Raw genomic sequence first — 17,941 nt, forward strand, 5'->3', positions numbered from 1 at the left:
AACTAAGACCCACTCCAAATCTCTCCCCAAGGACAATCTTTGAGATGGGGATAGATGTCCAAACAGATGTCACTTCCTTCTGTCTTCTGAAAGTTGAGTCCTGCTCATGGTGGCAGATGCAAAAAACAGGACCACACACTCACTGAGGCTACCATTGCACTCTTTCCCAGGGATTATGATGTAAATTAGATGGTTGTGTCAACAGGCAAAGTGGATTTAGTTTAGAGACTAGGTCTGTAGTCCTGCACACAATTATGCCTATTTAAGTCCAAGCTCTCTATGGGATTGCAGCCAATACAGATCCACATATACCTTATGTGCACCCAATCACTCCCCTTCTTTTCTCCCCTTACATTAGCACCCAGCATGGATAATTCATTCAAACAGCCAAACCACTGAATTACTCTTAATATTTTGGGTGGGGTGGTCTGACAATTACACGGCGGGCATAAGCCAACCATGTCAGAAGCAGTTGCTAGGGAAATCTAAAAACAGAGCGCCACTTGCTCACATAGAAATTGCGTGTATGGACCCAAGACATCTATTTTCCAGACAACGTGTAAATATTGGCCTATGCAGCTCAAGTGTTGAGATAAATTTATGTTTGTTTAGTAAACTACATGTATTCATTAGATCAACACTTGCCAAGGGCTAAAAATATACAAGGGTTCACAGCATTAAGAAATTAGTAATCCTATAATGATGGACAAAACCTTCCTGCACATACAGTAGTTATTGAGACTGAACACTAGGGGTGTGCAATTCAGGTTTTTGGTGATTCGGTTCAGGACCCAAACCGAATCACCCCTGTTCTGTTCTGTGCCCGAATATGGGCTACCCGAATCACCCCTGATTCGGTTCGGATTCGGATTAAATCCAAATCCGAATCGATTCAGGTAAAAAAACGGGTCCCAGGGGCAAAATAGTGGAGTGGGGTGGTATTGCCCAATGGGTGGAGGCTACCACCCAAATTTCAGGGGGATTGGTCAAAGGGCTTATTTTTGGTGAATTTTTGAAGTTTTAGTGTCTTTGGGGCAGATAGGGGCATAACGTGGGATCTGGGTCAAAATAGTGGGGTTGTGTGGTAGTGCCTAATGGGTGGAGGTTACCACCCCAATTGCAGAGGGATTGGGCAAAGGGCTGATTTTTGGTGAATTTCTGAAGTTTACGCATCTTTAAGGTTTTCCCCTATGAAGGGTGTATTGCTTCATGTCGGGGAGAAAGGGGTGTCCTAGTGCCAGGTGGGGTTGGTGGTAGTGCCGGGTAGGGGCAAGGAAGCTACCTGAATTTTTTCAAAGGATTTGGGCAGAGGGCTGATTTTTGGCGAATTGTTGAAGTTCACGCGTCTTTAAGGTTTTTCCTCATAAGTTATGAGGAAAGTTATGGGGCTTTCAGCAGCCCCATAAGTGTATTTGGGGGGTGCTGGGGTGGCCCAGAGAGAGTGGTGGTGTAGTGCACATAGGGTGCCAACCACCCCCATGGGTTTCTAACCCATGGGGTACAGGGTTCTGTTGTTTCAGAGGTTTTCTGAGTGTGCATTCTATGATAGCAAATGAGATTTTCAATGAGACACCATGAATCCACTCTAATTTGCTATCATAGTGTCTCATTGAAAATCTCATTTGCTATCATAGAATCCACACTCAGAAAACCTCTGAAACAACAGAACCTTGTACCCCATGGGTTAGAAACCCATGGGGTGGTTGGCACCCTATGTGCACTACACCACCACTCGCTCTGGGCCACCCCAGCACCCCCCAAGTGCACTTATGGGGCTGATGAAAGCTCCATTATAACTTATTATGAGGAAAAACCTTAAAGACGCGAAAACTTCAACAATTAACCAAAAATCAGCCCTCTGCCCAAATCCTTTGAAAAAAATTCAGGTAGCTTCCTTGCGCCAACCCAGCACTACCACCAACCCCAACCCGCTCTAGGACACCCCTTTCCCCCCAACGTGAAGCGATACACCCTCCATTATACTTAATATGGGGGGAAACCTTAAAGATGCGTAAACATCAGAAATTCACCAAAAATCAGCCCTCTGCCCAATCACTCTGCAATTGGGGTGGTAGCCTCCACCCATTAGGCATACCACACCACCCCACCCTTTTGGCACAGATCCCATGTTATGCCCCTATCTGCCCCAAAGACACTAAAAATTCAGAAATTCACCAAAAATCACCCCTTTGCCCAATCCCTCTGCAATTGGGGTGGTAACCTCCACCCATTAGGAGCTACCACCCCACCCCACTATTTTGCCCCTTGCACCTGAAATTCGAGCAGACGTCACATCCAACCTTTTTGCATTGAAGTCAATGGGTTGCAAAAAGGCGGAAAATTCAAATAGACGTCATAGCTCAAAACGGAGGGGGGGGGAAGAAGGCAAAAAAAATCGAGGTCCGAATCACCCGAATTTTTGGGCCCGAAATTCGGGTGATTCGGCTCGTGCCCAAAATTTCTCGGATTTTTTTGTGGGTGATTCGGTTCAGCCCCGAATTACCCGAAATTTGCTGTTTCGGGCACAGATCATTCTGTGCCCGAAACATTTTGCACGTCCCTACTGAACACCTGACTGATTGGACACCAAGGAAAACAATTCAGTAAAATCTCAATGGCAAAAGGCAGCCCCCTTTATCATCACATAGTTGATGTTATGGAAAGATATCTACATATATTACACGTAAGCACACATGATAAGGAAATGTTTAATCCAGGCCCACAAATAAGTGTATAAAAGTTTGGTTCAGGCTCCTAAACAGAATGTAAGGCCAGTAGGCCAGAACAAAATTGTTCAAGTCAAGGATGTGAGGCCCATCGGCCAAGAGGTAAAAATACCAGACCCTGACAGGAGACTATGTATGTGACCAGGGTCATGAGACAAATCCCCCACTCAGCAGGAAAAAAGAACAGCTGGCACCAGGAGATGCTAATAAGGAGTAGGGTCAGCAGAAAGGCCAGACAGGAACTCATGTATAAGGCTCTAATTGGCACAACAGGAAAACATATGTTTAACCACAAATGACATATATCTATAGATTTAGTGATTTGCTTGTTTATTTTTAACCTATATAAACTGGCAACTGCATACCATGAGTGCGCAGTGCTTGTCAGACTTCTGGCTTGTACTCTGCATTCATGATCATGAATAAAAGCTAATTTGAGCATGCATCCTTGTTGTGTTGGCCTGTAAAAAGGGAATTTCTCCATCAGGCAACGAGCTCTATTGTGGGAACCTTGACTTTAGTTCGGTTAGAATTGACAGAGAATTGACATTCTCTGTCAATTTGATGGAAGGATTTATTCATTCATTCATTCATTTTATTTGTATAACGCCCTTCCAAAATGGCTCAGGGCGGTTCACAACCAAAACACACCACTAAAACAGTAAAAAGCTAAAACCAATTAAAAAACAACATAACAATTAACAATTTAAAAACATTTTAAAACAACAATTAAACAATTACAGTGATTAAAAACCCCGAAATTGGGTTTTGAATTTTAAAATAAACCAGAAATTAAAACCCCCACAATTTAGGAAGCTGAGAAAGCTTGGGTGAAAAGAAGAATTTTCAGGTGTTTTTTGAAAATTGCCAGAGATGGGGAGGATCGCAAGGGCCTGAGGATCGCAAGGGGTTGCAAGGATGATTGCAAGGGGCTGAATTAAACAGGAGGGAAAGGTTCCAGAGGATTTCCCCACAACACACATGACCAAATACCTCTCCCTCATTCACTGTTAGTATTTTGGTATCCCTCATACTATGGGTAAAATAAATGATAACGTAAATGCATCTCCGGGGGGCTAGAATTGCAATATCCCCATGTCAAACAATTCCGAATACTGTGGCCTAACTTGTCTTTCTTTCCTGTTATAATCACATTACCCCCTTCTCAGATTTGTATGTGCTTTCACAGTGTGGTCTGCAGCAGCCTCTACCTCCTTTGTGCCTGGAAGTAAGGGCAGGAATTCCTCTTCCCCTCAGGTCTCCTCTCTCTGTCACCTCCCTCATGTGAGCATCTCCTAGCTACCTAACCTTGTGGGCAGCTGGGATGTTAAACCACAGATTGGCTCCCTGCTGATCTCCAGTTTAAATGTCTGGGTGCCCAGGAAGTTAAGCAGAAAAATCCACATGTGAGGGAAGCAGGGCTGGTACCAGGGACATCACTAGCATCAGGGGCATGGCAAGTGTCACCTCAGGAGGCATCCCCACTCAAGCCGGAGCTGGAGCTGGTAGTGCCTAGAACTTAGGCAAAGACCATTATTTTGTAATAAAACAATTCCCACCCCACCATCCTTTTATTCTGTTCTCAGAGTGGTCTGTTTATTGACAAGTAGTTTTGAAGTTTAGCAAGGAGGGTGCTGGAGAACACAAAGCCACCATTTTCTTTGCTTTTCTTTGCACAAAGTAACTTTGCACATTTCAAGTGCTTGGCTCTATTTAGTCCCTGCTAAATAGAGAGAATCACCATGTAAAAAGATGCTTCTTCTCCCACCTCCCCCCCCCCAACTGTAACATGTGCCCAGTCTTTGTGCTGATAGTTTGGAGGCAAATTGTTTTTTAATGGGCAGCCAGGGGCAGCCAGAGAGTAACTCATTCTAGCAACACATTGCTCAGGCTGAGGAGCCTGGCCAGAGCTAGTAGCATCGTTGAGCCAAGAGGACCCCTTTTGCCCTGACTCCTGCTAAGCTCATAGTTGCAGTATTGCCATCTACAGCAGTGACACTGGAGAGCAGCAGGGAGCTGCTTTCTTTAGTAACAACAACAGCAACAACAAATACAGCTTTTCAACAAAAAATTTCAAAGAAATGATAAATAAATAAGATGGATCCCTGTCCCCAAAGGGCTCACAATATAACAAGAAACATAAGATAGACACCAGCAACAGTCATTGGAGGTACTGTGCCAGGGGTGGATTAACAGAGGAACAGGCCAGTTACTCTCCCCCTGCTAAATAGAGAGAATCACCATGTAAAAAGATGCCTCTTTGCCCAGTTAGCAGGGGTTAGCAGGGGTAGTACGTTACCACAGAGTCATGGTAAAGTGTCATGATTATCCTGGCAACTTATACTCTGCTTTCCTGTCTTCTCTCTTATTGGTTCTTGCATCTCTAGGACCTTTGTTCTGCAATTAACCTACTTTATCTACTTCTCCCACTCCTGTATTTTTAGTTTATCCTATGGCACGCCCTAATTCCTTGAACAGACTCCTTTTTTCATTTCATTAATTTCCTTCTAACTTTAATTTCTTCAGCAAAGCTTTTTCTGAACCAACCTGGCTTTATCATAACTGCACCTTTACCACTGCTGACTGAGCAAAGAGGTACCTTTTAAAAGTGGTGATTCTCTTTATTTAGCAGGGGGAGAGCAATTGGCCCTATCCATTCCCAGGACTAGGTTCCTCTAGTGTCTGTTGCTGGTGTCTATCTTATTTGTTTTTTTGTTCTTAGTTTTTAGATTGTGAGCCCTTTGGGGACAGGGGGCCATTTTATGTATGTATGTAAACCAATTTGGGAAATTCTGCTGAAAAGCGTTATATAAATATTTATCATATTGTATGCCTGTTTCTCCACTGCTCCATCCCCTGCTCTCCCCCATCTTTCTCTTGACCTTATCATGTATACCGCAAACCCCTGGCAGGGACTGAATTGATTTTATGCTCTGTACACAACCTAGAACTTTGTTGGCACTATATAAGTGTTAATTAGTACTAGTAGTAGAAGCAGAAGTAGTGGTGGCAGAAGCATTTTTAAATGCTTTTTAAAATGCACTGGGGAGGCAGGATTTTAATTTTACTAAACTGTAAATTCTAGGGCGCAAATCTGACACCTACTCCTTTCTTATCCTTCTAGCAGCATTAAATAAACAATTATTTCTATATTAATTTGAAGTAAAAAGTGATGCTTCCTATCCTCCTGTTTCTTTATTCTTTCACATAGTTATACCACTTCATCCATATCCAGTTAAGAACTTAAGAACAGTCCTGCTGGATCAGGCCCAAGGCCCTTCTAGTCCAGCATCCTATTTCACACAGTGACCCACTAGATGCCTCTGGGAAGCCCACAGGCAAGAGTTGAAGGCATGCACTCTCTCCTGCTGTTGCTCCCCTGCAACTGGTATTCAGAGGCATCCTGCTTCTGAGGCTGGAAGTAGCCTATAGCTACCAGACTAGTAGTCACTGATAGACCTGTCCTTCATGAATTTGTCTAAGCCCTTCTTAAAGCCATCCAGGATGGTGGCTGTCACCAGATCCAGTGACAAAGAATTCTATAGGTTAATTATGTTTTGTGTGAAGAAGTGATTCCTTTTATCAGTCCTAAATTTCCTGGGACTTTCATGGTATGACCCTTGGTTCTAGTATTATGAGAGAGGGGGGAAATTTTCTTTCTATCAACTCTTTCCACACCATGCATACTTTTATACACCTCTATAATATCTCCCCTTAATTTTTTTTTGCTAAGCTAAAAAGCCCTAGGTGTCATAGCCTTGCCTCATAAGGAAGCTGTTCTAGGCCCCTGATCACCTTCGTTGCCCTCTCCTGCACCTTTTCCAGTTCTACAATGTCCTATTTGAGATACGGTGACCAGAACGGTACACACTACACCAAATGTGACCACACTACAGATTTGTGTACGGGCATTATGATATTTGCAGTTTTATTTCCAATCCCTTTCCTAATGATTCTGAGCATGGAATTTGTTTTTCCCCACAGTTGCCACACACTGAGTTGGCACTTTCAATGAGCTGTCCACCATGACCCCAAGATCGCTCTCCTGGACAATCACTGATAGCTCAGATTCCAAAAGGGTATATGGAAAGTTGGGTGCTTTTTTTGGCCAAATGTGCATCACTTTATACTTACTTACATTGAACCACAGTTGCCATTTTGTTACCCATTCCCCCACATTGGAGAGATCCTTTTGGAGCTCCTCACAATCTGTTTTGGATCTCACTACCCTAAAAAACCTTTTGAAAGTTCATGTATGTCAGCTGGATCACCTTTATCCACATGCCTGTTGACACTCTCAAAGAACTCCAAAAGGTTGGTGAGGCAAGATTTACCTTTGCAGAAGCCATACAGGTTCTCCTTCAGCAGGGCCTGTTCTTCAATATGTTTAACAATATTATCCTTAAGAATGTTTTCCATTAATGTGCTGGAAACAGACGTTAAGCTGACCGGCCTGTTAAACTGACATTAATTTATTAATCCCTCGTCAGACTGCACCTAACTCTTCCACTTAACTCTGTCCTATGTTGATCCACTCTCTATTTGTTTATTTTTTTTTTAATTCACTATCTTCAGCCTTTCAGGAATTCCCAGTCACAAAAATGTATGTGAACCTTTTCTCTATGTGTCCATGAACATATTATATTACTTTATATCATATATTTAGTGCTTGATTTGCATCTGTAGCAATGCTCCTCTTGGTAGCTGCTATTTTGCACCCCAGAATTCCTTCTCAGAAAGATGCTACATGATCAAGTAGTATTATTCCAAAAGAGCTTTTATCAGGGGTGAGAAGCTGTACAACTATGTGAAGAAACAGAGAATATTTTAACTCTAATTATTCTCCCTTCTATATTGTTGTACCTGTTTGTCAACCCATATCCTCTTTCTAAATTTTAGATTGTTGAGTTTTCAGACTACAGAATGTGGACCATTAGGCGAAAGAGTCTTATAGTCAAAGCAACCCCCCCACCCACAAACCCACAGTTAAATGCATTTTTTCAGATCAAATTATCTTTCCAAATTATAAGAGTCCATGGCCATCACAAAATAACTCATATAGAATTGAATGTTCAACTCCCCAGCCCCCCACACCCCACACAAAATGCCAGATCTGTTCTTATCTTCTCCAAGGCTCTACGTGAATGATTTTGCTGCAAATTAACTTTCTTCAAGGCTATTAGTGTTTTACTAGAGGAGATTGCTTACCGGTTTCAAATTAGTTTCCGTACAAGAGTGTAGTTTGTACCTTAAGGTATTTTGTTTTGCTGTACTAATACTTCTAGGGATAAGAGGAGGAGAAGCATGACTCTGAAATCCAATTTACAAATTAAAATCCAATTTGCATTTTGGGTAAACTGCTGCCTAACTTCTGGGCAACAAAAGTGTCCTGCAATTCTCTATGCTTTTTTGTTTTGCATGGAGCTTATACTAAATGTGGAAACAGACATGCCTGCTGTGTTACCATTGTTGATAACAAGTAAAGAGCAAGGTGACTGTGTGCTCTGCAAATGAAAACATACTTTCCAATTAGATGCTTTTCTTTATGGACCAGTCTCTTGTCCTGCAGGACGTGTGCCACTATGATGCTACAGAAAGACAAGATAAAAAAACAAGAGCATGTTTCAACTGACCTGTTTTTCATTTTCATCCTCCAGTTTCAGCCTGTCCTCTATGCAGTTCCTGGCCTGAAGGAAAGCTTTCCTCTGTGCCCTCTCTGTCAAAATCCTCACAAAGACCCCATACAAATTTACACTGACAAAAAGGATAGCATTGGCCACAAGCTGTAAGGGGAGAAGAAGGGGACAAAAGAGATACATTATAGCATACACACTTGTACACATTACTATGAAATAGCCATTCAGTCAAAACCCCAGTAACATTCACAACATTATTTAATGCAGAACACTTATTGTGGGTCATCATATGAAACTATGTTGTTAAATGGGTCCAACCACCAGTCCAGCTAGCTCAGTTCTGTCTATTCCAAAAGGCAGTGGCTTTCCAGGGTCTGAGGATCTTTTCCAAGCCTACTACCTGGAATCCTTTTCCATGGAGATGCTGGAGACTGAATCTAGGGCCTCACATGGATGTGTTTTGCTGCTGGCCTCTCTCCTTAGAACTACAGAAGTAGCCTGTTGACTTTGGGGCTTCAACCAGACATCTCACAGTCAGAGGATGAGTTTGGTGAATTAAATTCACATTCTGAATTCTTTACCAAACTGAATTATAATTCTAGGTTCTTTAACAAACAATTTAATAATTGTACCATCATCATGGTCATCTAGCAACTGGAAAATTGAGACAGTTTGGAGCATCAACTCATTCATGAGTCACTGGCTAACATCCAAATTTTCTCAAAGGTACAACTCAGGAGTTATTCTAAAGGACTACCAGATTTCAAAAGGACTTCTAATAGTAATTTAGTTACAATATCAGCAATTGTATCTAACAGTAGTGATGTAACAGGAAAGGTTATGCCTCTTAACACATTCCTTCCTGGGTCCCATTGCTCAACTTCCTCCCCTGCCTGCTGTGGGACAAGACTAAAATTCCATAGGTTTCACTCAGCAAGCGAGAATAATAAATGATGAGACCCAGAAAGGAATGGGAAGAAAGAGGCAGTGTGGCAAGCTCTTCTGCTACACTGCTACTACTGCTGAAGGTAAAGGTTGGTACTCTGGAATACAACCTGGCAAAACTAACTCCTGCTCAGCCTCCACAACCACGAGGTAGGTGGCTGCATCCTACATCAGTTTCACCCTTTAAACATCAACAACAGCCCAAAACAGGTTATATGACGGTATATTCTTGACATTTTAAAGGCATCATGGCCTGGAAGGTTTAGAGTGGGAGCGTGAGTTTCTAGTTCTTATGGCTGAAGAAAGAACCTTGAAAATCTACATGGAATGTAAACAGTGCAAAGATTCATGCTCCAATTACCAAGCAGCTTAAAACAATAGCTCTGAGTAATGAGAGCTGCTTCAGCACAACAAAGGCCCAGGAAACTCTGTTTCTTGTCCAGATTCTTCTCCATGATTCCATGCCAAAAAAAAAAAAGAAAGTAGCTTCTTGATCATAGTTCTCAAAAACGATATAAAATAATGTCACAATCCCAAGTGCTAAGTGGGGTCTTTGCAGTATGAGAAGTGAGCAATCCTACTAAGAAATGAGAAGTTATCTTAGAATAGAAAAAAAATCACACTCTCAAATTTTGGCTATTAGGGGTGTGCATGAACCATAAATCACAGTTCGGCTAAAATTCGAACCGAATTCAAGCTGAACCACGTGCTGCCAGTATTTGTCTTTCAAAACTACAAATCTCACATCGTTTTTCCCTCTCTGTCTAACAGGGATGATATTCTCAACACCAGGATTATCTCTTTGTTGCAATTCAAGACACATTCAGCTGCAAATATTTTGGAATACATAATTGTCTCTTGATCCTAATACAACTTTATTAAGCCTAATAATTCACCTCTTTGGTAAGCGTTAGACAATACTTATTAACTACATCTGCCACCGCCTTACCACTGTTCCTTCTAATGTGCGTGCATGCACAGACCTCCAGACCCCCATGGAGCTGTTTTCAGCAGCTGCGCTTTCTCACTGTGTTGCTGATCATGCTGCCTTTTCATAACCGGGGACAGGGGCACAATTGGTTATGACTGCCGCACCCACTGTTGTGTTCCCTCTCGGACATCTGGTGGCTGCCCCCAGATGTCCCTGCTGCACAGCGTGGCCAGGGGCTGCTGCAGCCGTGGTGGAGGCTGGCCGAGTGGGGGAGGTGGAGCAGTCCAAGTTGCTCCCTGCCCTGCCATAATAGGCACTGCGAGTAAGCGAGCATGTGTCAGGCTTGAGTTGTATCGCAGGTGCCCGGCAAGCAGCATGCAAGGGAATGGAGGAGCAGAGAATGCTGCTGTATGAGTTTGTGTGACTCAGGATTTTTTCCTATCGCAACAGCTTGGCCAAGGCAGCCTGGACAGACTGCTGCATTAAAAGTCAAAAATTACAAGGACAAGAAATGTCCCTCTCTATGTAGGTAACAATTCAAAATACATTATGATTCCTCTCCCCAGATCCGTATGTCTCCCATTTATAATTTGCTCTACACCCACCTCAGACATCTACAAATAAATCGCAGTTATTATCCCTAAAGTTTCTTTAGAACTTTAAAGTTCATTTAGAACCCATGATGGGGGGAAACGTTTGTTATTGCATATGCTTCATTTAACTTCAGTGTCCTATATTAATCCACCAGAATAATCTCTCAGTTCTGAAGAAGTTACTGCCATGGGGTGGGATATCAGCTACAGCAAAAGCTGCCTACTCATGAGTAATAACACTGAGTAGAGGGCAACAATATAGATAACAGACTGCAGTTTTTAACTCCCCGCCCCCAGGTAACTAAGGCTTTCCAAATATCTGATCCCACTGGTTGCCTGGTGATCTGATTAAAAAATTAACTCCTCTTTTGGTACAAATTCTTTTTCTATAGTTTTCTTTGTTAAAAAAAATATAAAAATTTTAAATCTATGTTTCTGACATAAACTTAAATATTTTTTCAGAAAAAATTCTGAATATCTTATTGAATATCACTTAATGTTATCACTTAAACATGCACCTTCAGTTGTATTTTTTCTTCTTAGAATTTTTTCCTTTTTCAGAAAAATTCTGAATATTATAACCATTATTGAGATCACTGAATGTTAAAAATCTGCTAAAAACAATAATAGTTAAATTATGATATTCAGAAATTTACTGAAAAAGAAAAAGATATATTCTGTTATAGAAGACTCATGTTTAAGTAATGAAAACGGCTATAACTACATTTTCTAGTTAATTAATTGAAGGCTTTTGTTCTGTGTGTGATTCAGTTATTTCAGATCTTGTCTACTGAGGGAATCTAGCACTATTTCCCAAGAATTATCAAATTTTGATAAGTGGCAGAGAAGATAATAGAGTAGAGCAAGCAGAAGCCTAATCCAGTACGGCATGTTTTTGCCAAGATTTGTTTTGACCTAGCACTACATCAAGACGCTACTTTCAGAAAGGTTCAGAAAATAAATTTTGTCTTTATGGAATTTTAAGAGCTTGGCTTCACACTAAAAGCTAACATATAGCTCGAAATCCAATTTAATAAATAGAATAAATATTTTATATTTTATATTATAATTTTATAAATATACTTGTAAATAACACTTCTTTGCTTCAATATGTGTGTGTGTGTGTGTGTGTGTGTGTGTGTGTGTGTGCGCACACATATATGCACAGTATCTATAATGGCACATAATAATACATATATGTGCACATTGAGTTGATACTTCTGCCCAGAACCAACCTCATTCCACTCACTGCTGGAAAAAAATAGAGGGAACACTGCTCCTTATACTTAAGTACCATTATAGAGTACTCAAGTGATGAAATTTCCATGTCAGCCAACAATTACTTTTCAAAACTATGCCCTCACTACCGCTAGCAAAGATAGCACATTAGGAGACATATTGGGGAAATGTACTGAGTTATAGTCATTCATTCTTCCATATCTGCACTATTATTATATGTTTAGTATTGCATTACAATATACACATTCTTGCTATTTTCTGGTTTATTATAACCACCCTGAGCCATTTTGGGGAGGACAGTATATAAATCAAAAGAAAGAAAGAAAGAAAGAAAGAAAGAAAGAAAGAAAGAAAGAAAGAAAGAAAGAAAGAATTAAAATAAATAGAAATACAGGCCCTGCTAACTGGGCAAAGAGGCACCTTTTACTGTGGTGATTCTCTTTATTTAGCAGGGGAAGAGTAACTGGCCCTATCCACCCCCAGCACAGTGACTGTGGGTGGTGTCTATCTTGTGTTTTTTTCCTGTTTTGTTTGGTTTTTTAAGAATGTGAGCCCTTTGGGGACAGGGAGCCATCTTATTTATTTATTATTTCTCTGTGTAAACCGCCCTGAGCCATTTTTGGAAGGGCAGTATAGAAATCGAATTATTAATAATAATAATAATAATAATAATAATAATAATAATAATACCCCCAGTGAGGCACTACCTTGGTGTGGTTGTGGGGCTTGCGTGCTCTGAGGAAGGTAAGAGCTATGCCAGAGGTCCAACCATACTGGACAGGTCTCACCAGAGGAGCCAGACAAAGAGTGCCTCTCCCATAAACAATATGGTGAGAAGAAGAAGCAACGGGTTTTTAGATGGTCCATAGGTGGTGCCAGAATAGAGCAGGTGAAGTCTTACAGATACCTGGGGGTGGTGTTTCAGTTTAATGGCAGTACCTCTATGCACATCAGTGCCGCTAAATTGAATGCCACTCGATCTTCCATGGCAATCAGGAAATTTTTCTGGGCACAAGGTAGTGGCTATATTCCGTCAGCTAATAAAGCCTTTCAGGCTAAAGTGATACCTCAGCTGCTATATGGGATTCAGATTAGACCGCCAAAAGACTTACAAGCTTTAGAAAAAGTACAATTGGGCTTTCTGAGATCACTATTGGGGGTACCAAAATGCGTCCCAAACTCCTTAATACGGCTGGAAACTGGGCTATGGAAATTGGAGACCAGGGCCTGGCTGCTCATTATCCTGTATTGGATTAAGACTTATCTTTACCCGGCAGGACTTATACCTCATCTCCTTGCCGCTACCCCACAACCCCGTTGGTGTATGACGGTTGAGGAAAGACTCCGGAAGATGGGCTTCTGCCCAGCACAATTGTTAGAACAGGGCGAGTCAACGGCAAGATCCCTAGTTAAACAAAGGCTTAGGGACATAAATTTCCAGGAGGAAAGGGCCTCTGTAAATAGACCGCTACAATTCCTAAGCACCAAGAAAGACTGGGTCACAGCCTCTTATTTCTATACAATCTATTCACCAAAGCTGCGCTGGGCGTTTACAAGAGCTCGCTTGAATGCTTTACCCTCAGCGATGCTAGTAGGGAAATTTGAGAGAAAACCCTATGAGGAGAGACTATGCCTTTGCGGAGCTGCTCCCGAAACATTGTCGCATTCACTGTTACATTGCCCACTTTATACTGATGAAAGAGATTTATTTTTATCTCAGTATCTGAAAGATCTCCAAAGCCACTCAGTGGAGACAATTCTTATATGCTTATTAGAAGACAGGGACCCAACAATATCCATGGCGGTTGCTAAATTTTGTTATACATTGACCAAACTAAGAGAAGCTAGAGCACAGCAATCGGTTACTGTCAAAGATTCCTGATTTTATATATATGATGACATTTTAGACTTTGTTTCCATTATTGTTTTCTCTTTTTACTGTGTATATTCTGTGTATACTGATGTTTGATCTAAGATCGTAAATAAACTACTAACTAACTATGGTGAGATGTAACTTTAATAAATCTATACTGGATCGGTCATCACCCGGGTCAACAAGGACCGCGCCAGGTGCTGGAGTCCCTGGACATCTGGTGGCAAGTGGGCAACAGGACTCAGGATCTTCAGTTGAGCAACCAGGGCTGAAGACAGTAAAGTTACTGGAAGAAATGTCGCTTAACCGAAAAAAATATACGAAAAATGCCAACAAGGAAATAATGATCTGCTATTATAAGTCTAGTCCAACTAGAAGAGGTTATTTAAAAAGAATATACCAAATTTGGAAAGAGAAGCATCCAGAAACAGAAATAACAGAACAAAGTCTAGCAGACCAGAGAAGATTCATAATAAGAAATAAAGTATTCACAGGAGTTGAGCTGGAAGAACTGCAAAGAGCAACACAGGCTCAAGACATGGAAGAAGAATTACCACCAACTGAAGCAGTTGCTCAGGCGCAGGTGGAGGAGGAGTTGGAAATAGACGATGCCACTGTTGCTGAACTGTTTCAAAATCAAAACCATGCAACCTCCCCTTTGCCTTCACCTCAAAAACCCAAATGCTGTTTAACAGAAAAGCAACAAGAACTAAATCAAAAAATAACTAAGCACATGAACCAAACAACCACCAGCGTCCGACTTCCAGCTCTAAAAATGGTTGCCAAAAAACAACTTGCTCAGGTATTAAAAGATGTCAATGCTGCACTTGCAGAAATAACAACCAATAATTTGCAAGAAACAAACCAACTAATGTACAGTGCAGCAACAATAACAACACAAGAGCTCAGATATAAGATCAATAGACCTGTAAAAAAAGAAAGTAGTATATCACCTAAATGGAAGGTTAGATTAGAAAATAAAATCTCCAGGCTTAGATCAGATGCTAGTAAATTGAAAGATATGAAAGACAAGATGCTGAAGAATGAAAACACCAAACAGTATCTGATCCAAAAATACCACCTAGATTCAAGGAAAATTAGAGAAGTCCTGGAAATAATAAAGCAGCAAATAACAGCAGTGTCAAAGAAGATTAACAGGTATGAAGCCAGAATCACACAACACAGGCAGAATCTCCAATTCCAATCGACTCAGAGATGTTTCTACCAAAGCATAGAAGGAGAAATTGCAAGAAACGTAGAAACAACAAATAAAGAAGAAACAGTGCGATTCTGGGGGAAATTATGGGACAATCCAATAGATTATAATAAAAAAGCAGGCTGGATGAAAGAAGTAAAAAAAGTAACCAACAAATGCAAGATCTAATAATAACACCCAAATTAATCAGTGAAAGAGCAAAGAAAATTAAAAATTGAACTGCTCCAGGCGACGATGAACTGCATGGCTTTTGGCTTAAACACCTAACAAGCCTTCATAAACAACTATCAAAACAGTTCAATCACATTTTGCAAGCAGGTGATATTGAACAATGGCTAACAACTGGGAAAACTCATCTCATAATGAAAGACCCAGCAAAAGGTGCTGTTCCAAGTAATTATAGACCGATAACCTGCCTGCCAACCATGTTCAAATTATTAACTGGAATAATAGCAGATGAAGTGATGCAACACTTATTAACTAACAAACAGCTTCCAGTTGAACAGAAAGGAAATTGCCTGAACACCAGAGGCACAAAAGACCAGCTGCTGATTGACAAAATGATTTTAGAAAATTGCAAGAGAAGAAAAACAAATCTAAGTGTTGCATGGATTGACTACAAGAAAGCCTTCGATTCATTGCCTCACAGATGGATACTAAAATGTTTAGAAACAACTGGTGTCAGCAAAAACATTCAGATATTTATTAAAAAAGCAATGAGCATGTGGAGTACACAGTTAACAATCAATGGTGAGACACTTGGACAGGTTAGCATTAGAAGAGGCATTTTCCAAGGGGACTCACTATCCCCTCTGTTGTTTGTAATCACCATGACCCCACTTTCACAAATACTAAACAAAACAGGCCTCGGATACCAAACATCTAAAACATCAAGTCAAATCAACCATCTGCTGTACATGGACGATCTGAAATTGTATGGAAAGTCCCAGTCAGAAATCGAATCACTGCTAAACACTGTCCATATATTCAGTAGCGATATAGCAATGGAGTTTGGACTAGACAAGTGTGCTGCATTAATAATGAACAGAGGAAAAATAAGAAAAACAGAAGGAATAGAACTGCCCAATGGAAGCAAGATCAAGAACCTGGAAGAGAAAGAACATTACAAATACTTGGGCATTCTCCAGGCTGATAACATCGCACACACTGAAGTTAAAAGAAAAATGGGAAGTGAATACATCAGGAGAGTTAGAAAAATCCTCAAGTCCAAACTCAATGGCGGGAACACCATACAAGCCATAAACACCTCGGCTATACCTGTTATCAGATTCACTGCAGGAATAATAGACTGGACCCAGGCAGAGCTAGAGACGCTAGATCGTAAGACCAGGAAAATCATGACCATCAATCATGCTCTGCACCCCCGCAGTGATGTCCATAGGCTATATCTCCCTCGCAGCTCAGGTGGAAGAGGAATGCTGCAAGTCCATCAAACAGCAGAGGAGGAGAAAAGAGGCCTTGAAGAATATATAAAGGGCAGTGAAGAAGATGCACTTAAAATGGTCAATAATGTGAAACTATTCAACACCAATGAAACAAAGCAGGTCTACAAGAAAGAACAAGTCAAGAACCGAGCAGAAAAATGGAAAAATAAGTCACTGCATGGTCAATATTTGCACAATATAAGTGGAAAATCAGACATCACCAAGACCTGGCAATGGCTTAAGAATGGCAACTTGAAGAACGAAACAGAGTGTTTAATACTGGCTGCACAAGAACAGGCACTAAGAACAAATGCAATAAGAGCAAAAGTCGAAAAATCCACCACAAACAGCAAGTGCCGCCTGTGTAAAGAAGCAGATGAAACCGTGGACCACCTAATCAGCTGTTGTAAAAAGATCGCACAGACTGACTACAAACAAAGGCATGACAAGGTAGCAGGGATGATACACTGGAACATCTGCAAAAAATACAAGCTACCTGTAGCCAAACATTGGTGGGACCATAAAATTGAAAAAGGTGAAGAAAATGAAGATGTAAAAATATTATGGGACTTCCGACTACAAACAGATAAACATCTGCCACACAATACACCAGATATAATTGTAGCTGAGAAGAAAGAAAAACAAGTCAAAATAATCGACATAGCAATATCAGGGGATAGCAGAATAGAAGAAAAAGAAATAGAAAAAATCACCAGATACAAAGATCTACAAATTGAAACTGAAAGGCTGTGGCAGAAAAAGACCAAAATAATCCCAGTGGTAATTGGCGCCCTGGGTGCAGTTCCAAAAGACCCTGAAGAGCACCTCAACACCATAGGGGCCACAGAAATCACCATCAGCCAATTACAAAAAGCAGCTTTACTGGGAACAGCCTATATTCTGCGACAATATCTATAACAACTGACAATAAAATTCAGCCATCCCAGGTCCTTGGGAAGGACTCGATGTCTGATAAAACAAACCAGTCAATAACAACTGTCTGACTGTGTAAACAAGAAATAATAATAAATTTTTCGTATTTTTTTTTTTCAGTTAAGCGACGTTTCTTCCAGTAACTTTGCTGTCTTCAGCCCTGGTTGCTCAACTGAAGATCCTGAGTCCTGTTGCCCACTTGCCACCAGATGTCCAGGGACTCCAGCACCTGGCGCGGTCCTTGTTGACCCGGGCAACGACCGATCCGGTATAGATTTATTAAAGTTACGTCTCACCATATTGTTTATGGGAGAGGCACTCTTTATCTGGCTCCTCTGGTGAGACCTGTCCAGTATGGTTGGACCTCTGGCATAGCAATCACCTTCCTCAAAGCACGCAAGCCC

At 41.0% G+C, this 17,941-nt stretch overlaps 1 protein-coding gene across 2 annotated transcripts in view; it reads right to left on the bottom strand.

Annotated features, from left to right (window-relative positions):
* ADCY1 (adenylate cyclase 1) overlaps positions 1–17,941 on the bottom strand; it is a 285,419-nt gene that overhangs the window by 161,477 nt on the left and 106,001 nt on the right. For both annotated transcript variants that reach the window (XR_008309536.1, XM_053259719.1), the window contains exon 2: positions 8,360–8,509. Coding sequence is in view for 1 of the 2 variants with exons in the window: in XM_053259719.1 (XP_053115694.1) it covers positions 8,360–8,509 (150 nt within the window). In the remaining variant the exon portion in view is untranslated. The remainder of the gene's footprint in view (positions 1–8,359; positions 8,510–17,941) is intronic.

The sequence above is a fragment of the Hemicordylus capensis genome, chromosome 6 (assembly GCF_027244095.1).
Source record: "Hemicordylus capensis ecotype Gifberg chromosome 6, rHemCap1.1.pri, whole genome shotgun sequence".
In the NCBI taxonomy this organism is placed as follows: Eukaryota; Metazoa; Chordata; class Lepidosauria; order Squamata; family Cordylidae; genus Hemicordylus; species Hemicordylus capensis.